This window comes from Typopeltis vanoorti, chromosome 21, assembly GCF_054136105.1.
Source record: "Typopeltis vanoorti isolate ZY-2024b chromosome 21, IOZ_Tvanoo_1.0, whole genome shotgun sequence".
Taxonomy (NCBI): Eukaryota; Metazoa; Arthropoda; class Arachnida; order Uropygi; family Thelyphonidae; genus Typopeltis; species Typopeltis vanoorti.
The window spans coordinates 43451083-43478827 of record NC_143569.1 but is presented as its reverse complement, the minus strand read 5'-3'; the positions used below and the strand labels follow the sequence as shown (position 1 = coordinate 43478827).

Genomic DNA, 27745 nt, shown 5'->3' with positions numbered 1-27745 from the left:
ATTTTCTTTCTGCCTTCATACTTCCGGATAACTTTCATTTTATACTCTAAATCAATAGTTTTCCTAGACTTCTTAGCTGGCATATCTGTAGATGAAGGCATTTTCCTTTTACTAGACATTTTATGGGTAGTATTTCAGTAGAATATTAATTAATACACCACACGCAACAGATGCTTGAAAGCAACTGAGTGTATGTGAGAGATAGTTATCGTACGATAACTATCGTATGCGCAGCTGCCTGATTTATTATTAATTTATTATTTATTTATTTTTGTGGTCGTAAGTAGCATAGATTGTAAGTCAATGACCAGGTATAATTTATTTCAATCAATATACTCTCCCTCAGCTTCGATTCAGCATTTGGGATACTGTTGAGGGTTGTGTTTACTGCCGTTTGAACATTTTCAATGGTGTCGTATCACTTTCCTTTCATCGGCAAATGAAGTTGGGGGAAGAGAAAGAATTCACAGGATGCTAAATCAGGTGAATACAGAGAGTGATCCAACATACAAGCTTGGTTTTTACTCAAAAACTGTCTCACAATTTTCGAATGATGAGATGGTCCATTTTGAAAAAGAAACTACTTAACATTCAAATGCAATTAAATAAAAAATAATTTCAATGAAGCCCATGGGCCACTACGCTATACTGCGGTATTTAGAATTGCAAGATGCTTTCCAGATTCACAAGGAACAATGTGCATTTGATACTTTACATAAAATCCTATAAAAATAAATATTAAACAGATATGCTTCTTCAACCATCTACCAGTGCTAAGTGGTACTTAAGTACTAGTACTAACATCGCAGGTAGATGGCTGAAGCAGTAGTTCATTTGAGTGCGCTGTTTAGTGCCTTCCAGATACATCTCGATACTTCGTTATTTTCATATAAATACAAGAGGATCTCATCCACAGTCAGTCAGTTATTAACAGTGTGATATTCGTGTATAATGTTAGATCCTAAATGAAAGAATCTTGGAAAGAAATCATTCATTTAGGGTCTAACATAAAAATTGCAAACATGGAGAAATACCTGCACATCAGTTGTAATTAAAAGTGAAACTTCCTCACTTTATGTAAAAATTTGTATTCTTTATTTAAGCACCTTATATTTAAGCTGTCATGATTAATTTGCGATTTCATTTTGTATGTCTCAAAAAAGAGGGATAATGTGAATTAAATTTAAGCCTTAAGCGATGTAAAATCTATTGCGAGTCATCATAAAGCTGTTAAGCATTAATTCCTGGAAGGCCTAAAGCTAATACACGTACAGCGTAACGCTGGCGGGTATAGCTTATTCGGAAAATCACGTAACCATGTATTTCATGAATCAGCGTCATAGAAACGAAGGATAAGCCAAAGGGTGAAATTAGTAAAGATTGTGTGCAAAAAGGGGGCGTTCTATAGGAGTATAAAAGGGGGTTGAGCCTGGAACACTGGATATTCTCTTGATCTCTTGTCGTATCATTTTCCTGGTGGGTGGTTCGGAAGTTGGCGGGCAGTTTCGCATGGGGGGGGGGGGGTTGTGAAGTCGGTGATGTCGGACAGCGAGCATTCATAAATATAAAGCTGGATTCTATGCAAAGCTGAAGGTAAAAATTCCAGTCCTAACAGAATCAAGACGTTGCTGGAAAGCCCCATCGAGCTGTTCCTGAAACGCAAAGATTTTGAGTCAGTTTCCGGCAGAAAGAATGAAGATAGCATAACCCCAACGTTGGCATATAGACAGCCAAAATAGATGAGAAATATCCAAACACGTGGTGCAGAACAACGCGGAAAAGGTCGGTAAGGTGTAATTGCTCTTATTTTGTGTGAATGTTCATTAGAAGAAAGAAGATTGTTTACGATTGTGAAATCTAGAACTTTAATCTAAGGAATTCTGTGAACAGTCTCTAATCAGAAAGTTAACCTTGTTTGTGAGTAAGAAGAATTGTTTAGAAGAGATTTTTTTGTAATTTTGTATGCGATAGGATTAACTTGATGCAATAAGTAGAATTTAGTATCTCAGTAACATTTGAATGGTTGTTAGTTTTGTTCTTATGAGTAATACTACTGAAAGGAATAAGCTTAACTTAACATCGTTTACTTTATATCCCAATGTGTAATTACTGCAATGTGTAATTATTGCCTTGCCTTATAAGTTTTAATTAGTTCTAATGTGTTAATCTCTTAGTTCGAGTTTTATTAAGTATTGAGCATAACCGAGTATGAATTTTAGATATTCCAATAAACATGTCATATTTACCTGAACCTGAGTCATGCCTGATTAAGATTCCAAATTACCACTTATATAAATAGAACCTATTTTAGCAAGAAGGATTTAGAGAGTGAATATAAAATATAGATTTAGGTCACGACTGCAATAATCCAAATCTATACGGCAGTTAAAATAAGATATTGTGTAGGTAATCTTCAGAGTCTAGTATTGTATCCCTGAGCAAGGATCTTTTCTGCTATAGGATATTAGCTGGCGCAGTAAAATATAATGCCAGTATCCGAAGAGGAAACAATCCTAGATATAAAAATAAGATTAAAGTAAGAGAAGAAAGAATAAATAATGAAAGATAAATACATAACAATAGAGCAGCCGGTAGGATTTTGATAGAAGAAGGTTTAAGTAAGAAAGGATAGATTTAAGTAAACAACTAATTGAGTATAAAGATATAAAAAGTAGAATAACATCGATTTAACAATAAGCACATGCAGGTTCGTCATGTCAGCCATAGCCATAGCCAAAGTAAGTTATGTAATAGTTAAAAAAATTGCTATAAAATCAAAAGCCTTCTTGGATGGAGAGTTTGTGAAAGAGTGTCTCATTGCTGCTGAGGATATTCTGTGACCAAATAATAAGGATGTGTTTAAAAAACTGAGTTTTTCTGGGGTAACTGTAGCACGATGTGTCAAAGAACTTGCCAATGACATTGAAGGAACTTTAAAAAAAGGTCGTCCGAATTTACGTCATATTCACTTGCTTTAGATGAGCGCGCAGATGTGAAGGATACAGCACAACTGGCAATCTTTGTCTGTGGCATTGATCAACAATTCAATGTGACAGAAGAACTGCTAGCGCTCGTAGCTATGAAGGGAACGATGAAAGGCACTGATATTCTTGAAGCCGCCAAGAAAATGCTCCAGCATTTCGACCTCAGCTTAACCAACCTTGAGGGTGTGGTAACTGATGGTGCCCCTTCTATGGTGGGAAAGAACAAAGGGTTTGTTGTGCTGCTACAGAAAGAACTGGAACTAGAAGGAAAACATTTCGTCCATTAGCACTGTTTAATCCACCAGGATAATTTGTGTGCAAAAACTATTGGATTTGAGAATGTCGTGAAAATTATTGAGACAGTCTAATAAATTTAGTTTAATCCTTTATCCAAGTGTGAGCAAACAAAGTTTGTGCCTGAAAGCTTCAGGACTGGGATAAGGTGGTACACAACACCAGGACACTCCTTGCAAAGGTGGAGCAAGCTAGCAACACTCCTATCCCAGTATCTCCCATAATGCAAAACACATCTCCTTGTGGATATGTCTAATGTTATGCATTAAGGGAAGGGCACAACCCAGACTAGTTTCGACCTTTATTGAGGTCTCTTCAGTGGGAGCCAGGCTCAAGTGGAGATACCAGGCAGAAGCCTGGTATCTCCACTTGGGCCTGGGTGGCACACCATTTGGCAACTCCTATAGGTAGAGATGACCTGCTAATGCTTCCGCCTGGTATCTCCACTTGGGCCTGGCTCCCACTGAAGAGACCTCAATAAAGGTCGAAACTAGTCTGGGTTGTGCCCTTCCCTTAATGCATAACATTAGACATATCCGCAAGGAGATGTGTTTTGCATTATGGGAGATACTGGGATAGGAGAGTTGGTAGCTTGCTCCACCTTTGCAAGCAGTGCCCTGGTGTTGTACCACCTTATCCCAGTCCTGAAGATACTTTCAGGGGCAAACTTTGTTTGCTCACACTTGGATAAAGGATTAAACTAAATTTATTATACTCTAACCAAGTGAAAAATAAACTTTCAAAAAAAAAAATAATAAAAAATTGCGACAGTCGTCAACATTATTAGGGCAAGAGGATTGAATCATCATCAATTCCAAGAGTGCGAAGCGGATGTGTTGTTGAGCAGAGAGAAGGTTCTTAAAAGTCTTTGACTTAAGGAGTGAGATACAGCAGTTCATGCAAACCAAGAGGAATCCGATTGCAGAATTTAATGATCTGAAGTGAATGACAAACTTTGTCTTTGTGATCGATATCTCGTTGCATATGAATGACCTAAATACGCAGCTACAATCCAAAGATCAAGTGGTACGCAATCTGTTTGATCACATCAAAGCTTTTGTGGCCAAGCTCGAACTTTGGGAGGCACAACTCGCAAAAAAAGATTCAACTCATTTTCAGCTTCTCGCTGAGTCCAACTGTTCATCTCTTGATGAAAACGCTACAAAATTAGCCGTGTTGCAAAGTGAATTTTAGTGATTTTCGTAACCAACAGTCTTCTTTAGATTTATTTTCAATGCCATTCAGTGTCAATGCTGGTGAATTGCCAGGCTCAGTACAAATGGAGCTGTTTGAATTCCAAAACAACTCTAGTTTGAGAGAAAAATTATTCAATGTACCCTTGCTTACATTTTACAAAGACTACATTTCTTAGGACACATTCCCTAATCCTCACTGGCATGCTTTGAAGATGTGCGCTTTGTTAGGAAACACATACTTATGTGAGCAGTTCTTCTCCAGAATGAAGCATGTGAAGTCCAAGACAAGAATTCAGATTACGGACCTATATCTAGAGAATACTCTGCGCATAGCAACTTCCAACATTGATGCCAATATCGACAAGCTGGTCAAGGAAAAACTTTGCCAAGTTTCCCATTGACATTGTAAAAAAATGAATGTTTTCTTCATTAAATTATTCTTTTTTTTCAAGTATTGATGGTATTTACTTATCATGAACCCAACTCCTACCTATGATCTTAACCTTCCAAATGATTAGGACGTCTATAGATGTCCAGCTAAATCTGGATATGATTCAGCCCACATGCTGAAAGAACAAGGATAAGAAGTGCAATTTGGTCGTGATGCTGTTTAGAAAGCGTGATAAACCCTCACGCTGAAGAGAACACTTAATCAGATTATCTCACGTTCATAGCTGTGTCTCAGTTGCCTATAACAAGAAATGCAGTTCGTTGTTCTATGCTGGGTAACTGGATCTTAGTTATATAGGACAGACTAAAAATAGACAAATTATTTATATTTTTGTTCTCTCTTTTTATTGTGCAATACAATTTTAATGCCTGGACAAAATAAAGATCCTTGCATAATTTCTTCACTTAATGTTGCCTTACTCTGGAGAACCAATTTCATTTAAAATTTTTTTGCGCTAATTTTTTTCTAATCGCTTACTTGACAAAACGTTTTTTGTTCTCAAAGAAATTAATTCACGATAATTATTTGAAATATTATTTTAAAAAAATAAAATAAAACCAGCTGCAAACGTTTTAGATTATCTTATTTTTATTTTTGTTCAAAATCATCGAAATCTAATAATACTTCAGATTTCCTGAAAGATGCGCTTGATGGACTTTGCTTTATAGAGAATAACATGAAATTCTTTAATCATATCACTCATTTTTTTTCTTTATATAGTAATCTACTGTTCTTTGCACTTTCACAGTTTCCTTGTATAATTGGTCATTACAAAATGAAATTAATAGTCCCGATTTAAATTTATATGTATATATTTTCTGCATAATTCAGATATTATGCTCCAATTTTTAAAGTATCGCAAAAGTAAGCGATACTTTTGCTTATATTCCATCATTCAAAATATGCAAATGCATTAAATGTGAAATTTTATTTCCATATTTTTACAATAGAATTGAACTTTATTTCGCATTTGACAGTTTAACCCCCCCCCCCCCCATCACTATCCCACAGCTGATAACTTATGAAACATAGGTACAGTTTTTATTTAATTTGTTATTTTTCTCTGGTAATTGTTCTATGTAACTTCAATTTTTTATACAGAAACTAGGTGCTGATTATTAGAATTCAGCAAATTATAAATCAGAAAATATACATATTCCTGATTATTATAAATCAGGAAATTATGTGATATTGGGTAATAGGGGAAATTCATCATCATCATCAAATTCCTGATATATATACCCTCAAGGGGGTGTACAGCATATAGTACAACATGAAAAATTTACACCATTACTAACTTCCTATCTACAATTTTCTGCCAAATCAGTCTGTTAAAGGTAAAGACTCCGATATTATCAGGTCGTATATGTCTGTCTTCTTTGGCACTTTTTACTGTATCAATCCACCTATATCTTGGTCTTCCTCTGGGTCTTTTTCTTGCCAACCTTGCAGAGAACACTTGTTTTGCTAATCTTTCCTCTCCCATTCTGCTTAAGTGACCATACCACCTGAGATTACTCAGACAGGCTTATACGTTGGTTATGCATTACTAAATCACTTAAGGAATTGACAATGTAGATATGAATATAAATTAAATTACACTTTAATAAATATTTCCGATATTTTGGAAACGTCACGTTGCCATCTTCAAAAGGAACTTATAATAAAAGGCACATGCACTCCACCCTTGGCCAATTTCTTTATGGAGACCTTTGAAGAAAAAGCCTTAGCCTCTGCCCCACAAAAACCAACCATATAGCTTCGCTATTGATGATGTGTTTGCTATTTGGCCATATGGCTCTGATACACTTCTCTCCTTCTTAACAGAGTTAAACAACCAACACTCCCAGAATCAAGTTCACCCTGGAAAAAGAGGAAAACAACAGCCTCCCTTTCCTAGACATACTAGTCACCTGCCAGCCTGATGGAACCTTGGTTTTCTCAGTTTATAGAAAACCCACCCAATACAGGCAGATACATTCACCAACCCCCCCCCCCCCCCACCACAACAATATGGAGTGGTGAAAACACTATACAACAGGGTTAAACTAATCTGTTCTAACGACATGGCCCTAAACACTGAGCTAAATCACATCCTCAACACTTTCTCAGCCAATGGCTACCCCCCCCCCCCCCAAAAAAAAAATCCAAAAAAATATTAAAACCTACAAACCACAGCCCCCATCCTCCACTCCACAACAAAGATTACTCTAAATCCATCACCATTCCCTACATCCGAGGCACCTCGGAAAAAATTAACAGAATCTTAAAATAACATGACTTGATCTCCTGTTACAGACCATACAGAAAATTGGCATTCTTATCCGCTCCACTAAAGACCAACCATTTTCCCTAGATCTACCTGGTGTATACCAGGTCCCTTGCAGCTGTAAACTGTCTTACTTTGGCCAAACAGGCAGGACAGAGAATATCAGAATTTCGGAACACAAGGACTACATCTGTTTTCACAAGTACAGCCATTCTGGTCTTGCAGACCATTCTCTGGATACACTCCACAGAATACGGTGGAAGAAAGCTACAGTAATAAACCGTAGCAAATACAAATTCGAAAGACTATCTATGGAATCAGTCTCAGCCCTAAGAAACTCTCCAAACCTCAACAAACTTGGTTGCATGAGACTGCCCCAAATTTGGGAGGCTTACATCAGCAGACCTTCAGCCCAACGACCAAGAACAGCCACTTAGCCCACTAGAGGGGCATCATCAAGACTTTTAGGAGAAACAATAGCTTCATCACTTCATTCTCAGTTACTGTGTTGTACTGCTTACGTGCACGCGACTTTTTTTTATAAGTTCCTTTTGAAGATGGCAACGTGACGTTGCCGAAATATCAAAAATATTTATTAAAGTGTAATTTAATTTATATTCATATCTATGTTGTCAATTCCTTAAGTGATTTAGTAACACCTGAGATTAGCTCCGCTAATGCATTCCTGGATGCTAACAATGTGAAGTTCTTTCATAATATCCTCATTTTTAATATCATATTGCTATTGTTGCCATCTGTTCACGCCCCTGATCTTTCTCAGGACTCATATCTGCGGTGTCTAGTCTTTGGTCAAGTGTTTTACTTCTAACCCAGCTCTCAGATCCATAAGTTAAATTGGGTTTAAACACTGTCTTGTATACAGCTAACTGAATGTTTTGGCTAATTTCTCTCTTATTCCATATAAATTTATTCAGCAGACTTCCTACCATACCAGCTTTGTCGATTTTGTTGCCTATTTCCATATTTAACTTACCACTTCACTAAAAATCATGGCTACGTAACTGAAATGTTTTACTTGTTCTATAAGTTCTCCATTCACAATGCAGTTGATATTTTTAATGTTGCTGCCTATTTTCATCGTCTTTCTCTTTTTAATGCTGACCTTCATACCATATCTATTACAACAGTTATTCAATTTAGTCAGGAATCTTACAGATCTGTAGCGGATTTATTTAGAAGTATAACATCATCTGCATAAAGCAAAGAGCTGAGATTAATACCTCCAATTTTGATATCAGGTTTAATACCACTTTCCTTCATAATGTGATTCATATAGATAATGAATAAGAGAGAGGGGATAATGTACATCCCTGTCTCACACCAGATTTAACATTAAACCATCTTCCTGTACTTCCTTCAATTCTAACTTACAACTCAAATAAAGACTAAGTATTGCTTGATATGATGCTCCATTGACACTATATAACTGTAGCGTTTGGAATAGCTTCTCTCTTGGCACCTTGTCATATGCCTTTTCCAGATCTACAAAACTTGAATATAGATCTTTGTTATATTCCTATGCTTTCTCAACTATCTGTCATAAAGTGAAAATCTGATCCTGACAGCCTCTATTTGGCCTGAATCCAGCTTGTTCTTCACAAAGCTTCTCTTCCACAATCCTTCTCAACCGTTTCTCAAGTGTACTTGCATATATCTTCCCAGGAACACTCAGTAATGAAATGCCTCTGTAATTCTCACATTCAGTCATATTTCCCTTTTTATATATGGGTACTATGAGAGCTCTACTCCAATTCAAGAATTCGTCCCTCTGGCTGCATTGCATAGTTCAGGCCTTCTAAACTATGCAGTGCAGCCACTGTACGACTTTTATGCCTTCATACTTGAGCATTTCTGGTCGAATATCATCTACTCATGCTGCCTTTCCACATTTCAGGCTTTTGATGGGTTTTTCTACTTTAAATATGGATATGTATTCCTGACTGCATGTCTGGTCAGTGTTTTTTTTACCACTGTGCTGTCATCACTGCTTGTTTCATTTAGCAGTTTTTCAAAGCAGTTACTCCATACTTCAAGAATATCTTTTGCTCCTGTTTTTACGTCACCTTTATCATCTCTAATTCCTTTTACAGCAATCTTTACTTCATTTCTGAGCTTCTTCAACGACCTCCAAAGTATCTTGCCACCTTTTTTTGATATTTATTTTCTATGTTCTTACCAAATCTTTCCATGACTTTTGTTTAGTCAGTTTTACACAGTGTTTAGCTTTCTTACATTTGTCTCTGTATTCTCTAAGAGCACATGCTGACTTATTTGCCAAAAACATTTGGTATGCTTTCTTCTTTTCCTTCACTGCCTCTTTAACTTCTTGTGTCCACCATGTTCTGATTTTCACATCACAACAATTTTCTCCAAATTAAAATGTTATCTGTCAAGACTCAAATATTATCAGATTTTATATTTCTGCCTTCTAAGGCACTTTTTACTATATTAATTCATCTACATCTTGGTCTTCCTGGTCTGACTAAGATCACTTGTTTTGCTAATCTTTCCTCTCCCATTCTGCTTAAGTGGTCATACCACTTGAAATTAGCTCTGCTAACAAAGGCAAATTCTTTCCTAATATCCTCATTTTTTTTTAATATGATGCTGCCACTGATGCCATTCAGTCTTCTAATCTTTCTCAGGATTCTCATATCTGTGGTCTGCAGTCTTTGATTAAGAGTTTTATTTGTAACCCAGCTCTCAGATCCATAAGTTAAAATTGGTTCAAACACTGTCTTGTATACAGCTAGTTTAGTGTTTGGAACTAATTTCTCTCCTGAAAGGTTTTAACTCATAGATATTTAAAAAAATGATTTAATAAAAAAAAACTTCAAATACTGTTTAATCAGTTCTTCCAAAATGGATACTCAGAAAGATTTTTGATGAATAATCTCTAAATAACCCAGAAATTAATTACAAAACGCATAGTATCTGTTCCATAGGTTGACAACAAATCAAGAAAACTAGCCAAAATATTAAAAGCAAAGGTTTTGAAAATTTTCAAAAAGATTTTTGAAAAAGGGAAAAGTTTTGAAATCTGCAACAAAGAACATATAGGCAATGTTGAAAACAAAAAGGAAGAGAACAGCCGATTGTAACGCACATCCTCAAAGAGAATCACACAGTAAATTGGAAAATATCCTCCATGCTCTACTTAGAAGAGAATTACTTCAACAGTTGTTCAAGGAGTCTTCCGAGGTCATTCACTCAAAAGGAATATTATATAGAAATCAAGGAATAATCCTTCACAACATCTGGAAGTCATTAACATATGTAACATTAGTCTCTCCTATGACACCAATTACAGAGTTTACAAAACAATGTAGACTGCATGTAACATGCATAATAATACTCATGATTAAACTATCACTCCAGTCTTTTCAACTTATAGACATTAACTGCTACTGGAAAAGATTACATTTTTTGTCAGTTTTTACTTATGTTAAACAGCTTCCCAATGATGCTGTTAGCCATATAGACAGTGAAATATGAAGAGGAAATACATTTAGTATAAATAAAAACATGCAAATAAAAACCTTGGATTTACCATTCAAGCAAATCTACACTTAATGAATAGCATAAAATAATCTCTCCTATTCCATATAAATTTATTCAGTTGATTTACTACCATACCAGCTTTACTAATTCTAGTGATCATTTCCATATTTAATTTGCCATCTTCACTAAAATTGTGCCTAGGTAGTTAAAACAATACTTGTTCTATAGGTTCTCTTCTTCATTCAGGCTGCAGTTGATATTTTCAATGTTTCTGTCTATTTTCATCATCATCAAATTCCTGCCATGTACCCTCAAGGGGTGTACAGGATATGACAGTACTACATGAAAAATTTACATCATTACTAACTTCCTATCTACAATTTCCCTTGAAATCAGTCTGTTACTTGTCAAGACTCCAACATTATCAGATCTTGTATTTCTATCATCTAAGGCACTTTGTACCATATCAATCCACCTATATCTTGGTCTTCCTCTAGGTCGTTTTCCTGCCAACCTGGCAGAGAACACTTGTTTTGCTAATCTTTCCTCTCCCATTCTATTTAAGTGACCATACCACCTGAGATTAGCTCTGCTAAGAAATTTCTGGATGCTGAGAATGTCAAGTTCTTTCCTAATATCCTCATTTTTAATGATATTGCCATTGATGCCATCTGTTCATGCCTCTAATCTTTCTCAGGACTCTCATATCTGCGGTCTCTAGTCTTTGGTCAAGTGTTTTACTTCTGACCCAGCTCTCAGATCCATAAGTTAAAACTGGTTTGAACACTGTCTTCTATATAGCTAATTTAGTGTTCCGACTAATTTCTCTCTTATTCCATATGAATTTATTCAATTGACTTCCCACCATACCAGCTTTGCTGATTCTGTTATCTATTTCTATATTTAATTTACCATCTTCAGTAAAAATCGTGCCTATGTAGCTGAAATGTTTTACTTGTTCCACAGGTTCTCCATTCACAACACAGTTGACATTTTCAATGATTCTGCCTATTTTCATTGTCTTTGTCTTTTTACTGCTGACCTTCATACCATATCTATTACAACAGCTATTCAATTTAGTCAGAGAATCTTAGAAACTTGTAGCGGATTTATTTAGAAGTATAACATCATCCGTTTAAAGCAAAGAGCTGACATTAACATCTCCAATTTCAATATCATTTTTAATACCACTTTCCTTCATAATGTGATCCATATAGATAATGAATAACAGAGGGGATAATGTACATCCTTGTCTCACACCAGATTTAACATTAAACCATCTTCCTGTACTTCAATTCTAACTGCTGACTTACAACTCAAATAAAGACTACGTATTGCTTGATATAATGCCCCATTGACACCATATAACTGCAGTGTATTGAATAGCTTCTCTCTTGGCACCTTGTCATATGCTTTCTCCAAATCGAAAAAACTTAAATACAGATCTTTGTTATATTCCCATGCTTTCTCGACTATTTGTCGTAAAGTGAAGATCTGATCCTGACAGCCTCTATTTGGCCTGAATCCAGCTTGTTCTTCACCAAGTTCTCTTCCACAATCCTTCTCAACTGTTTCTCAAGTATCCTTGCATATATCTTCCCAGGAACACTCAGTAAAGAAATGCCTCTGTAATTCTCACATTCAGTTTTATTTCCCTTTTTATATATGGGTACTATGACAGCTCTACTCCAATCATTGGGAATTCATCCCTCTGTCCAGACTTTCTGAACTATGCAGTGCAGCCACTGTAAGACTCTTATACCACCACACTTCAGCATTTCAGGTCGAATATCATCTACTCCTGCTGCCTTTCCACATTTCAAGCCTTTGATGGCTTTTTCTACTTCAAGTATGGATATGTATTCCTGACTGCATGCCTGGTCAATGTTTTTTACCACTGTGCTGTCATCACTGCTTGTTTCATTTAGCAGTCTTTCAAAGTAATTACTCCTTACTTCAAGGATATCTTTTTCTCCCGTTTTCATGTCACGTTTTAACTCCTTTTACAGCACTCTTTCCTCCATTCCTAAGCTTCAACCACCTTCTTGATATTTATTATCTATATTTTTGCCGAAGCCCTCCCATGACTTTTGTTTAGCTAGTTTTACACAGTGTTTAGCATTCTTGCATTTGTCTCTGTATTCTCTAAGAGCACAAGCTGACTTATTTGACAGGAACTTTTGATATGCTTTCTTCTTTTCCTTCACTGCCTCTTTAACTTCCTGTGTCCAACAGGAAGTTCTGATTTTTTTTATCCCTGCAGACAACTTCACCACATGCCTCTCTGGCAGAATCAATCAATGTTTTCTTCAGAACTTGCCACTGAATCTCCAAGGTTTGGTTCCTGTTCTCAAACTCTTTCATTTTTCCTTCAATAATCTTTGTGTATTTTAGTCTACAGTTCACATCTGAGAGCTGCTCAACTTTTATTCGCTTTAAAACTTTCTTACATGTCATTCTTTTCAATATGAAATTCAATTTTATCCTGCTCAAGACTTAAATAGTGATCACTTCCAATTTCAAATCCTCTGTACACTCTAGTGTCCTGCACCAGGGAGAAAAAATCACTATCAACAATAACATAGTCAATGAGATTTTTCTTATTCCTAGCCTCTTCTCTCTATGTGAATTTGTGCACATTTTTATGTTGGAACATGGTGTTAGTAATAAGCAGACCATGTCCTGAGCAGAAATCCAAACAGATATTTGCCATTATTATTAGCTTTGCTCTTTTCTCCAAATTTTCCAAAATATTTTTTGGGAAAATTTGCCTATTTTCATTGTATTTTTATTGCCATTTTTATTTCAAATTTATTACAAGTGATTCAATTCAGTCAGAGATTGAATTGAATTTTATTTATTTATAAGTGCTAAATCATCTGCATTAAGTGAAGAACTGAGATCAACATCTGCAATTCTGACAGTAAGTTTTGATAACTACTCTCCTTCATAATCTGATCCATATAGATCAATAACACGTCAGTGATGTGCTGGTTGCCCGACTGAGGTTGATTCAAGTGTTGTGAAGGATGTCGTTGACAAAAATCCATCACAAACAGTGCGGGAGATTGCTGCAGTAATGAACATATCCCATACAAGTGTTGAAAACCATTTGCACAAGCTGGGATGTTTCAAAACTCAATATTTGGGTGCCACATGAATTGACTGAGTCCAATATGACTGTTTGCATATCCATCTGTGATTAGCTGCGACGTCACCAAGAAAACGACCCATTTTTGAAGCAGATGATTACAGGAAATGAAAAATGGGGGTCGTGTACGATAATGCAGTATGTAAAAGATCATGGGGGCATAAGAGCGAGCCGCCGCAAACAACCTCGAAAGTAGGATTGCACCCAAAGAAGATCATGCTCTGTGTGGTTGGGATTATAAAGGTGTTGTCCACTATGAGGTGTTACCGTCAGGAAGAAAGATTGATTCAGTTGTCTATTGCTCACAGTTAACATGACTGGCTTGTGCAATTAGCACAAAACGTTCTGAATTGACAAATCAGAAAGGAGTCATCTTTCACCACGAAAACGCCAGACCCCACACATCATTAACCTGGAGTAAATTATTACGTCTTGGCTAGGATGTTTTGCTGCATCCTCAGTATTTATCGGACCTGGCACCTTCCAATTACCACTTATTCCGATCGTTGCAGAATTCTCTAAATGGGAAAACCTTCGCTAACAAGGAAGCTGTCAAAAGACACCTGGATCAATTTTTCGTCAGTAAACCTCAGGAGTTTTATGAACATGGCATAATGAAGTTGGTGGACAGATGGCAAGAGGTCACTGATAAAGAGAGTCTATATATAACTGACTACTATGCATTATATATTAAATAAAATGTTTCATTCCACTCTGAAAAACCGAACGAACTCATTTGCCAACCCAATAGTTTAGTCTATAATTCACATCTGAAAGCTGTTCAACTTTCATTTTAAAACTTTCTTACACACTCTTTTCAATATGAAATTCAATTTGATCCTGCTCAAGACTAAACGGTGATCACATTCAATTTCAAATCTTCTGTATACTCATGTCCTGAACAAATGGGAAATCACTATCATAATAGCATGCATGAGACTTTTCTTATTCCTTGTTTCTTTTCTCCATTTGAATTTATGAACATTTTTATGTTGGAACATAGTGTTGGTGATAACTAGTCCATGTCCTGAGCAGAAATCTAACAGGTACTTACTATTATTATTAACTTTGCTCTTTTCTCCAAATTTTCCCAAACACATTCTTATATGTCTGATAATCATTTCCTACTCTGTTGTTTAGATCTCCAAGGAGGACCAACTATTCCTTTTTCACTCTGTCAGCAGTCTTCTGTAATGCACTGAAAAATTCCTCTACTTAGTAGAACCTTCTGTGGGACCATAAAGTCATTGCCCAGTTCCCCTTCTGATATTAGCCTACCATCACTCTACTTGATACTGCCTGCCATTCAAGAAGATTATCCTCATATTTAGTGTTTAATATTATAGCTACTCCTTTTTCCCTGATTGTTATTTCAAGAATATAACATCTTGTATTTGTTGCTTAGAAAGACTTCACTCATTTTTGTCTGCTTTGTTTCAGTAACAATTATTATGTTGATCTGATACTTATCCATTTCTTCCGCTAGTTCCATTTCTTTTCCATTAATGTTTCTTATGTTAATAGCACTAATCTTGATCTCTGCTGATGAGTTGAGGTTTGTTCCAGTAGCTGACGTTTCATTGTTTGTCCTGGTTCCCTGATGAAAACAGCAGTTTTGTTTAACTTTTTCTATAGTGTTTGACTATGTATTCAAAACATCATGCATCACAACATGGCATTAACCTGATATCAAAATTTAGAATTTTTTTTATGTTGCTCCCACTCATGAAAGGCTGTTAGCAAACCTATAGTACATTTTTGTACCATGGGTAGGCTAGAGATTCCCTCCTCCCCCATTTTTGTCAATATATATTTCATATTTTTTAAATTTATTTTTTACATATTCCAGAAACTCTGCTCTAGAGACCAAATAGGGAACTTTTTCAAGCCGCTTTAGACCTCCAATAAGTGGGGCGATGGCCTATTGTCCTGCTGTTTAGATCACCAACAAGAACCAACTTTTCCTTTATCCTTGTGTCAGCTGTCTTCTGTAATTCCTTGAAAAATTCCTCCACTTTTCCTTAGTAGAACTTTCGGTGGGAGCAGAGGCACAAATAAGTCATTATCCAGTTCCCCATTCTGATATTTGCAAATTGTCACTTTACTTGATATTGCCAGCATTCAAAAAGGTTTTCCTTGTATTTAGTGTTGAATACTACAGATACACCTTTTCCGTGATTGTTATTGTCTGAATATAACATTTTGTATTTGTTGCTTAGAAAAATCTCACCTGTTTTTGTGTCTTCTTTGTTTCAGTCACACCTATTATGTCGATTACTTATCCAATTCTTCTGAAGTTTCCACTGCTTTTCTATTGAGGTTGATAATACCAATCTTGAACTCTGGTGATACCGAATTGGGATTTGTTCCAGTGACTGACTTTTCACTGTTTATCCTGGTTCCCTGAAAAACGGGGGCTTGTTTAACCATGTGATGCCCAGCTGGCATGAAATTAAGTCACGTTGTATAATCCTTTTACATTGTAGTTTAAGCTAATAAGAATACAATTTGGTCGGCTAAGTCCAAAATTACCACCCCATTCTCATTCATTCAGTATCCTGGTAGATACATAATGGGATGCTCCACAATAAAGGCGAGGATTGGACATTAAGTCAGAAGACCTGGTCAATTCTCCACATTCCTTAAGAGGCTACATGAAGGTCTCTTCCCAGAAATCAGTTCAATGCTAATAAATTACATTTAATTAATCAGTTGAACAACTAATATGTAATCACAATTTTAAATATTTTTGTATATGATTATTATATAAAAGCCAAAAATTATTTTCAGTTGCCTTGTTTACTGTGCAACAATAAGTGATTTAAACTCATTCAACTCTCAGATCTAAGATAAATATTTTAATTATTTTGCAAATAATCTGCTGAGCAAATGCAAACACTTACTGTCCCTCTTTAAAGAAATCTTTTAAGGTGTTGCTGAAGCGCTTGGAAAATTTCACAAATTCCCTTTTTCTCTGGTCCAATGCCTATTTTTCAAAACAAGCAAAAATGCTTTACTTAGATTTCACAATTTTTTCTCCTCTGTGCAACTTCTGTTTAAGAAGTTGCAAATATTTTCATAATATTATTTTACAATATCAAATTACCTGTTTGCCAGTTGGGGATGGTATATAGCCAGACACTTCATTCACTGCATCTAGAAGCTTTTTTATGGCACTTGCAATTTCTCTGTTATAAAGAAACTTCAGTTATACTGAGAACAATGAATTTGTGGCTAATATTTTAAATTGAAACTAATAAGCTTAAAGCAATCTAACAGATTTAAACATTTCATGTAGAGTGACAACCAGCTTTATTAGATCCAGAACCTTTGTGTGTGTGTGTGTGTGTGTGTGTGTGTGTGTGTGTGTGTGTGTGTGTGTGTGTGCGCGCGCAAATTTAAATAGCTGCATAATCAGGATATCACTCCTTGTACTGGTATACTCTTGTATCTTATATCATTACATTATAGTGAAATATCTTAATCCATTCACCACAATCTATTAAAAAAAAAAAAAACAGCTAGTATGATAGCAATGAAATAACCATGCCAGTTGTGATAGTCTCTTTCACAAATGACCATAAAATATCTTCCAAATGAAAGAAATGTACTTGGCAAATGAGAGAGAGAAAAAAAAACAATCTAATTTTATATAAAAAAAAAAAGTACAGCAACTAGTTTAGTTCAGTAGGAACTACATATGTATGTTAAGTGGTGTTAATATAAGAAAGTGTCAATAATAAGGTAAAGCAGGTGCAAGAGATGCACATCTATGCAAATTCTAACCCTGCTTATCCTATTATCTTTCATTTACTATATTCACTAAAAACGGTCTAAACAGCAAAAATATTTTAAATGTTCTACACATTCTCAACAACCCCCCCACCTCCCACACACCATGACAAGGTGGGGAGAGGGAGGCTTTGGCATTCCAATGAGCTTATGAGCTACACCAGCTTGGGAGGCCTTGCTGGTAGCAGTGCTACCAGCAAGGCCTCCCAAGCCAAACAGGTCAAAAGCGAGGGATCAGACAAAGAGAGTCACCCTAGTCCTCAAGGTTGGGAGTTGAGCATGGGGCCGACAACCCCATCTTGTGAAAAAACCAACTAGTCATGAAACATGTACCAAGTTATCTTCACTGGATGGAATTAAATGAATATCGACCCAGGCCTTGGAATAATGGTTTACGAATAGGTTCATGGAATGTCAGAAGCTTGTACAGAGTTGGAGCATTTCAAGAAATCATACATGAATTAAATAGATATAAAATGGATATAGTAGCAAGCAATACAAGAGATATGATGGACAGGAGAAGGAAATTTGAAGAAAGAGAACCTTCTGGAAACAACTCTGATAAACATGAATTTGGAACAGGTTTCATCATTAGGAAAAAACTGTAGACACCTCTGACTGAATTTGAAGCTTTTAATGAAAGAATAAGCAAGCTAAGAGTACAAGCAAAATGATCCAAAATAACCTTTATTAATGCACACGCACCTACAGAAGAGTCAATAAAAGATGAATTCTACAAAAAACTAGAATTAATCTTTGAAAAAATTGCCCAGCAGGATATAATAATTTTATTAAGTGATTTCAGTGGAAAAATTGGAAAGGAAGAAATTTATAAAAAAAAACTGTTGGAAACCAAAGCCTTCATGAAGAGAAATATTAATGGAGAAAGATTAATTAATTTGGCCAGATCCAGAAATTCTGTAATAAGCAGCACATGTTTATGAGGAAGAATATACACAAACAAACATGGAAATCTCCTGATGGTCATACATGCAATCAAATAGACCATATCATAATAAGTAAAAAATATAGAAATTGCATTCAAAATATTCAGAGCTTCAGAGGAGTTGAGTGTGATAATGACCATTTTCTAGTTGGTGCCATACTTAAAATCAAAATAAACAGTAAATATTTTTCAGCAAATGCAAATCAACTGAGATACAATATTAACAAACTAGATATAACAAAAGAGAAAAGATGTGTGAATTAAAACAGAAATTGAAAAATATACAACCAGAGGAGAATGAAAATATTGAAAACATCTGGAATCATATGAAGGATAGCATAAAAGTAGCAGCAGATAACCTAATTGGAATTCAAAGTAAATTACAGCATAAAAAATGGTTCAATGAAGAATGTAAATGGGCAGTAAAGAAAGAAAAATGATAGAATGACTTGGCTTAATAACTTACATCAGCGCTTCCCAAACTGTGGGCCGCAGCCCTCTTGAGGCCGTGAAATAAGGAAATAAATTTAAAATGTTTTAAGACTCAGTAGATATTTTTCATCTTAAAGGAAACTTATTTAATTTTTATTATTATTTTATATTTTAATGGGAAAAAATCACACATTGGTGTTGGTTCACAAATTTTGCTTCCTGCATATTTCAGCGCTTAATGAATGTTAGTAAATATATGCTTATTCACATATCATATAAGTTTCATTTCAAAGGTGTTGCTAAGACGCACAAAAAAATATAAGAAAATAGAATAATAAAAAAATATAAGAGGTAACAAGATAGAGTTGGGACGGAAACTTGGAAGTGAAAGGAAGCAAGGGCATAAACTAGAGAAGTAGAAGTAAATGAAAGGTTCTTAAGGTCAGGAGTTAAGAGGATAATTTTTATAAGTGAGCAAGGATGAAGGGAATTTTATAGTTAGCTGAAAGTGAAGCCAGCAGTAATAATAAAAGGGAAATTGATGCTGTAATCGGATAATATAAAAAGCTGGACGTTCAAGGAAGAATTCTGAATAAACCCAGTTGGTCTAGAATTGCGGCTTATTTCCGATTTGCCCTAAGGAGAACCGCACAGTGTTTTAAATAGTTTATGAGTGGTAACAAGGATAGTTGAAGTACCCTGCAGTCGATGTCTGGATTTCTAAAGCGCGATTGATAGTGTTTTAATTATAACTGTGGATAAGTCTTGTAGATGTGTTCTTAAGTGAAATAAAAATAATTTAAAAGTTTGCTCACAACGTATTTGATGTACTAGGAACTATTTCCGGTAAGGACTATCTTAGTGTATTATTTCAATGCTTGAAGAATTGAGTGTTAATTACGCTACGCTTAACCTAACCTCAACTGTGGAAACTCTTCGTGATTGAGAGTTGAAGTTAAGAATTGTTAGAGAGATATTTTCAACTATTAGTGCCTGTGATATTTTGAACTTATAGCATGACTGAGAAGTGTGTGAAGACTGATTAGATAGGAAGTTCTATTATGTGTAGGAACTTTGTAATATGTGTAGGAATTTTGTAACTCAGAAGCTGAGAAAGTGTATGTGAAGGCTTGGAAGGTTGAACTAATGTGATTGACTTGGCTTAATGTTTAACTTGTTTTTATTGTTTAAATTAGAAGTAGAATTTATGTATGTGTTATATAGCTTATATTAAATGTTTGTTTTTGTTAATCAAAAGTTGTATTTTGCCTGAATCTCCTTTACTGCACCATTCATAAAATATTCGAACCAAAGCGGGTAAATTAAGTAAGTCAAATATACTCAGCCAGTATATATATTAAGGAGAAATAGTTGAGGGTTGATTTTTCTTCAATTCTTGAACTAATTCAGATATAGAGTGGCGCAGTCTTTAAATATAAATTTTCTCTATATTTGAATTAGAAACCAACTAGCAACTATTTTTAGGTTAAGAACATCGTAGTAAATAACATGTCGGATCCAAGGTACAGATTAAGACGAAGTAGGATCCAACACAGTGTTCCCTAATAACAATGCTATTTGATTGGAAAGATCTTTGAATTCTGTCTGAAATGCAGAGAGTATAAGATCTTTAAGTGAAGGCAAGTCAGTCGCTCTCATACAGAAATGGCAGGTCTTTCCAACCAAAGAGTAATGCAGTTACTGAATGATGAGAAAGAGAGAAATTATATATATATTAATTAAATTTAATATATATATATATATATATATATATTAAATTAACGTGAAATCACTAGCCTCAAACAAGTAGCCCAGTTGTGAAGATACTTCATGCACAACATTTGGATAAAGGATTGGACAAGCATATAATTTCTTGACATCTTTAGTTTAATTTATAACCAAGTGGAAAAAAAAAAAACTTTCAACAAATGATACATTAATTTGAAGGAAACTTGGCAGGACATTAGTAGTAATGTAAACTTCATGTAGTACTGTCATAACACCCTCTACATCTCTTGAGGGTACATATCAGGAAACTGATGAAATTCCATATATACATAACTTGTTGCTGTTATGCATGAGCAAAATGCATTAGGAACTGTTATTAAATACTGGATACATTTAGTTATGTTTGGTCCTAACAAAATCAGAAAAAAAAAATCAATATTATCAATGAGAGTTCTCATCTGGAAAGAATTTATATTTCAAGTCTAGTTATAACTGTTCTTGAAATATCCAAAACTACACATTTACTATAATTTATTTGCAGCAAATAAATGAATATTTTTCTAACCTTTTCTTAATCAATGCAAAGTCTTAAAATAAGCATACTTGATTGTCTCTAGAAAGGTCTTTCTGTCATTGATTTCATCTGGGATGCGACTCAGTATCTTTTTAAGTGAGGAAGACTTCTTATTTAATTCTTGGAATGCATCTTCTGGACGAGTTGATTTATATTCTTAAAAGAAAAATATTACCAAACGTGATTATGGGGAAAAAAAAAAAAAAAGCAGTCCATCATCGTATATGCATGTAATTCAAAAAGGCTTTCTGAACACCTCTAATTAAATTTAAAATACACCAATTATGTTTTTTGTTGTGCATTAGTATAATTTATAACAGATATTGCAATCTAATAAAGTGAATAATACAGGAAACGTGATGTAACAACTATAACCTACAGTTTTTTTTTTTTTTTTTTCCCTTCCTTCAAGTTCTTTCTCTATGCATGGTCAATGTAATAATGTTAAACATAAAACAATTTTATAGTTATGGTAGTGTTATCATTTCATTATTATAATGTGTGGTCATTTCCCTATCACTCAAACATACATCTGCAATGCAGCATAATGAACATTCCATTTTTGTTATGAACATTAACTTCATATTGTTGCATATGTATAACAAATGAAAATAAACTGAAATGGGAAGTTAATGAAATTCAGCAGTGCTCCATGTTGAACAATATTGAAATAAACAGTTTACCAGAAGCTTGTAATGAAAATACAACTAAAAAAAAATTGGTGAATATACTTGAAGTTAAAAGAGAAGACATTGTGCACACCCATAAAATACCCACCAGCAGAAAAACAGACATCAAGCCAGTTGTTATCCAATTAATGAATAAGAATATTAAAAGTAAATGGATGATGGAGGCAAGAAAACTCAACAATTTGATGAACAGTTAAAACCAGTGACCGTTTATATAAACGACCACTTGACCAAACTCAATAAGCAACTTCTTTATGAAGCAAAACAAACGAGAGCAAGTGGTTCAGTCAAGTGTTCATGAGAAAGGACAACAACATAAAAGTGATACGGATAAAAATACCTGACAACCTCAATGAACACAGCCACAGAAGGCAGTAAATCTAAATGTAACCTATGAATAACTGGAACAATGAAGACCTAAATGGACTTAAGAGAGCACATGAATAATTTAGATCTTGGTGCAACTGTCAACTGTAATAAACTATATAATCTAACCTCTATAAAAAAAGTTTTTTGATGCTCCAAATTCATCCAAGAATGGCAACTTATATCATACAAATATGGATCAAAAAACTTGAAACTGACTGTTATTCTCTCATTAATTACAACATGTATTATGACTGTCATGATTATAATCGTTCAGGCAGATTAATTCTGTAAGTTAGGAAAAATACCTTTAATTTTCATAAACTGGAATCAAACATGCATAGTGCTAAAACAACGATTTATGACAGAGTAATGAATATACTTATATTTGCTATATACCATACACGATGGCCCAGTTGATATATTTCTATCGAAGCAAAATAACATCCTAAAGACACCTCAAAAGATGATAATGTCATACTAGTGGAGGATTATAAATTTGAATTTATATAAGAATAATAGCAAAACTGGAGAATATAAAAATATATAATTTACATATGGGTTTCTTGTATGCATTGACGGCTATACGAGAGAAGCATACAACTCAGTAAATTGTATTGATCATATATTCATAAGAAACAAAATGGCCTATGAGGCCATTTTGTTTCTTATGAATAGATTTTGTTTCTTATGCAATCTATTTTAGCAAAATAACATATCAATTGAATCATTCTGGTTTTGTGATCACATTTTTATTAAAAAAGACTGTTTTTTAAAAATTTACCCAGTTCAGACCTCGAACAGAGTGAAAGTGAACCACAGAATGCGACATCAAATAGCATTGTTTCCAGCTAACAAGTATTAACAGTTGTATAGATCTGTTATTCGATTTTTTAACCAACTTTTTTGATGTTCATAATACCAATAAATGAACTCTTTTTTTTCGTAATTTCTTATAGTTTGTGCTTTAAACTGTTAGTTATCTTTATCCCTGAAGATGTTATTCTGACGACTAACGAAACTTGTCAGGTTTGTTTTTAGTACTTGTTTAGTTTTAAAAAACAGTCTTTTTTAAATAAAAATGTGGTCACAAAACCCGGAATGATTCAATTGAACTTCTTAACCACAGAAACCTCCACATGATTAAAATAACAGATCATTCTATACTGTTGAGTCTATCATTGCCTAATGGTGTTGATATGAGCTGCACAGGTAGTCGTGAAAAATTCGAAATTGGCACCAATTATAATAAATTTGAGAATTACATAAAAAATTATCAACTGCCTCAAAATGATATATTAGATTCAAATCAGTTATATGAGGAATTTATCAAAATTATTAAATATGCAGACAGCAAATGGTGGCGATAAAAGTACTGGAAAAAAATTGGTTAAAAAAAGAATTCGGGAATGGGTGGATAAAAACATGATACTCTATGAAGCACTACATGGCTTTGTGAAGGGTCAGTCATGTATCAACAATTTACTGACTTTTTTTTTATAATACAGTGACAGCCGAGTTCAATAGAGAAAATGGCTACACATTGATTCTGTTGGATTTTGCAAAGGAATTTGACTGAATACCACATGGAACTCTGTTAAGTAAATTAGAACAAATGGAGAATGATTTGTAGATAAGAATGGCTGCAGGACTGATATCAGAAAATGTTATACAGAGGAGCAGAATGCAGGCAAAAAGCTGATGACTAGTGGTGTGTTGCAAGGTTCAGTGCTATCATTTAAAGAAGTGCAGATCATTTAAATAAGCTGTCAGTATGGGCAAAAGATAATGGGCTTCAGTTTAATGTGGAGAAATGTCAAGTTATGCATTGAGAGAGAGAAAGAGATTACAACTTGTGTACTGCATTGATGGAACTATACTCCGGGAAACAGACGAAGCTAAGGATTTAGGGATGGTGGTAAATAGAGGGTTGAAGTTCAGCGAACATATTGCATAGGCTGTTCATAAGATTACTTGGCTACTAAAGAACACACTAACCAACAGAGATAAGGGAGTTATCATTCGTCTTTATAAAGCCTTAATAAGACTCATCTGGATTACTGTGCTCAGATCTGGTCTCCTGGGTTTCTTGGAGATGAGGAAGCAGTGGAGAGGATTCAGAGGCAAGCAACTAAGATGATGCCGAGTAGGCTGTGGAATGTTCCCTATGGGATACTAAGGGTGTGTGGACTGCAGAAGTTGGTTGATAGGCAAAAAAAAAAAGAGGGGATATGATAGAAACATTTAAGTTACTTAAAGGGTCTTACAGGATTAATGCAAGGGAAATGTTTCAGCACTTGGCTAGAGGGGACAGAATGAGAGGTCATCCATGGAAGTAAAAGGTAGTAAGGGTGTGAGGACTATATTTTTTGCTTAGAGAGTTGTGAATAAAGGGAATGGGTTGCTAGAATCAGCTGTTAGCACTTTGTTAATGCATTCAAGGAGAGGTATGATAGATTGTGTGGATAGTTTGGGTCTCCTGTGATGAGTCAGTGCCTGTACAATTTTAATAATAAAGTTCTTTTATAGAACCTAACATTTTTCAGCAATGGTCATCATATTGTATGCTTGCTTTCAATTTTATACTGTTTTTTTTATACACATGTAGTGGTCTTACTCTGATATATGTGAAATTAATAACAAAACATTAGAACAGTAACCAAAATTTGCTTATATCTAGCTATGCCCATCTTATTAGGTTAAGTTAATAGTCATATCACAAAGATGATACCACTTTAAATGCCATACTCATTATAATTATAAAAGATTTTATTTTTCAGTGCTGAAAGTCATGAAAGTAAAATTAAAATTTAATTTTCTTTAATAATTATTTTACTTTACTTTTAATAAAATTAAAATTTTATTTAATTTTGCTGGCATGGAAAGAAAAGTAAAAGAAAATTTATAAGTAAATCTTCATTTTAAATAAGAAATATCAAATAAAAGGTTTTCCATTTTCATTAAAAAAAAAAGAACTGCTATAAACTCTAAGTGACAAGCTCTCTTCGGGATATCTGATCTTTACTAGCATCAATGCCTTTTTAATGGCAGTGGCAACTTTACCACCTTATCAAACAGGATGGCTCTTATGTGCTTAAATTAAATAATAAAACAGGAAGTTATGATTACTTACCATCAGTATCTGGTATAGATCCCTGCAATTTCAAAAGACTCTCTGCCATATTTACTGATAAATCTGCTTGTCTTACTAGTCCCATTACGAGGTCATATAAGAAACCGGGGTGAGCACTTTCAGCCTGTTTTCATAAAGGAATTTTTATATCACATTTAAACAAAAAAACGATTTAAGAACTTTTAGCCAAACCTTTATTTTTATCAATAAAGACACATGATTAAAATAAAAGGAAAAACCAGAATAATATAGCCCATTTTAAAACATCCTTAATTAAAAACAAGAAAACATGAGTTTCATAGCTTATGCTTGATGAGATCAGATCAAAAAATACAAATATGATGGGTTCTGTAGTTTTCATTCCCTGCCAGCTGGCAGTGAGGTTAAGTGATATCTCAGGACATGTTACCCTTTTGTAGAGGTCAAATCTCATTACACTGCACTTCTGTTGTTCACAGTCATCTGGTAAATGCCTGGGGATGAAGAAGCAGTGGCCAGGTAATATAATCCATGCAATAAATGTCAAGCGAAAAAGAATAGACGTCAAGAGTACAGCAAAACAAAAATGATGCTAATTATTGTCTTTGATCATAGACGTGTTGTGCATTATGAATATGTCTAAAAAAATCCAAAACTATATGAACTTAAACAACCAATATTTGATTTTTATTTTAATGCGACTTCCACCCACAGAAAGGTCGTGAACCTATAGTACATTAGTACCAAAGGTGGGCTAAAGATTCTTTTAAAATTAATTTTTATATTTTCTGTATTTTTTATTTATTTATTTTTGTATTCAATTTGAAAGTTTTGACACATCTCTGCAATGTAGCACACTGGAAATGGCAAGAGAAGCAGATAACCAAAAATGAGAACTTTGATGCGACTGGAGCAGAACAAAAAAACTGAAGCATTTCTAAAAACCAGTGACTGATATCTAAATTTCTAACCTATGATTATACCCAAAGAGAGAGAGTTCAAGTATGGTATTCTGCATAGAGAATTATAGAAGCCACACAGAGAAAACTGGATTCCCTGTGTGGTGAGGTTTGTTTAAGAATATTTTAACTCCCAGTCAAGGACTCAGAGTCCCCGACTCCCTGGAAGTCACCCTTAATAATAATAATATTTAAATTCAGATTTTACTACAGATCATAAAAAAAAAAAATCCTATAGAAACAATCCAACACCACACACAAAAAAAAAAAAAAAATCACAAAAATGGTGATTTCTGCGATTTTTTGAATCAATGAAAGCCAACGTAGAGACCTCCAGGGAGTCAGGGACTCATCAAGTCCCTCACTCCCTGGAGGTCATTCTTAATAATATTCAAATTCAGTTTTTACTACAGATCATAAAAAAATCCTATAAAAACAATCCAACAACACAAAAAAATCACAAAAATGGTGTGCATGTGCACACACACACACAACTTAACTACACATCTCTGAAGCTTGATTATCTGCAATCAAAATAACCAAACAGTGAGGTCATCCTTGAGAATGTCAACATCCACACAACTCAAACTAGCTTCCCTTTTCTAATCTTCCTGATCAAGATGGTGGGAACATCAAGATATTTGCCATTAGCAATAATCTAACACAAATAATCCACCAAAATGCAAGAAAATCTGCACCATCCTGCCAACACCTTTAACTAGCTATCCTAAATTCACTGTAGATGTCAGTTCTCAAGCTTGGTAGCTCAAAACAACCTCGTCCAAGTTTCTTATACTGCAGAACATCCTTTGCATAGTAATACTCAGGTCTAGTGTCCTTTGACATTTATAAAGAGCCAAATGGGATGACCTCTAGAACTTCTTTCCATTGGATTACTGTTTCCATTCTCCTGATTCAAATGTTCTGACCGAATAAAATAAAAAATTCTTATCGGAATGAAGGCTTTCATCCCCATTCTATTTCAAATTCCCAGATTATTATCCAAGCAATCCAAGAAAAAAAATTCTGCATATCATACATGACTCAAAAATAAAACTCTAGCTTCCCATCTCTTCCCTTACATTGCAGTTTACATAGCTGGGGTCAAGGGAAATCTAATTTTTCAAGAGTCAAATGCAGAAAAACTTGTTTCCTGTCCAAATAGCAGTAAAGTCTTCTGATCCCTTGCCAAGGCCAGTGGGTGCAACTTTTTCTCACCCATGTTTTCACTCCCTCACACACATCCAGATAGTATTATGACATAACTGAGAGAAGGCTAA

The 27745-nt window shown here is 34.6% G+C and overlaps 1 protein-coding gene across 1 annotated transcript in view; it reads right to left on the bottom strand.

Moving 5' to 3' along the window:
- Positions 1-27745, bottom strand: part of Ccm3 (programmed cell death protein 10 Ccm3) — an 87153-nt gene that overhangs the window by 19245 nt on the left and 40163 nt on the right. The window contains exons 3-6 of the mRNA XM_090411233.1: positions 25528-25651; positions 21369-21495; positions 16974-17055; positions 16771-16853 (exon numbers count right to left, since the gene is read on the bottom strand). Coding sequence (XP_090267359.1) covers positions 16771-16853; positions 16974-17055; positions 21369-21495; positions 25528-25651 — 416 coding nt within the window. The remainder of the gene's footprint in view (positions 1-16770; positions 16854-16973; positions 17056-21368; positions 21496-25527; positions 25652-27745) is intronic.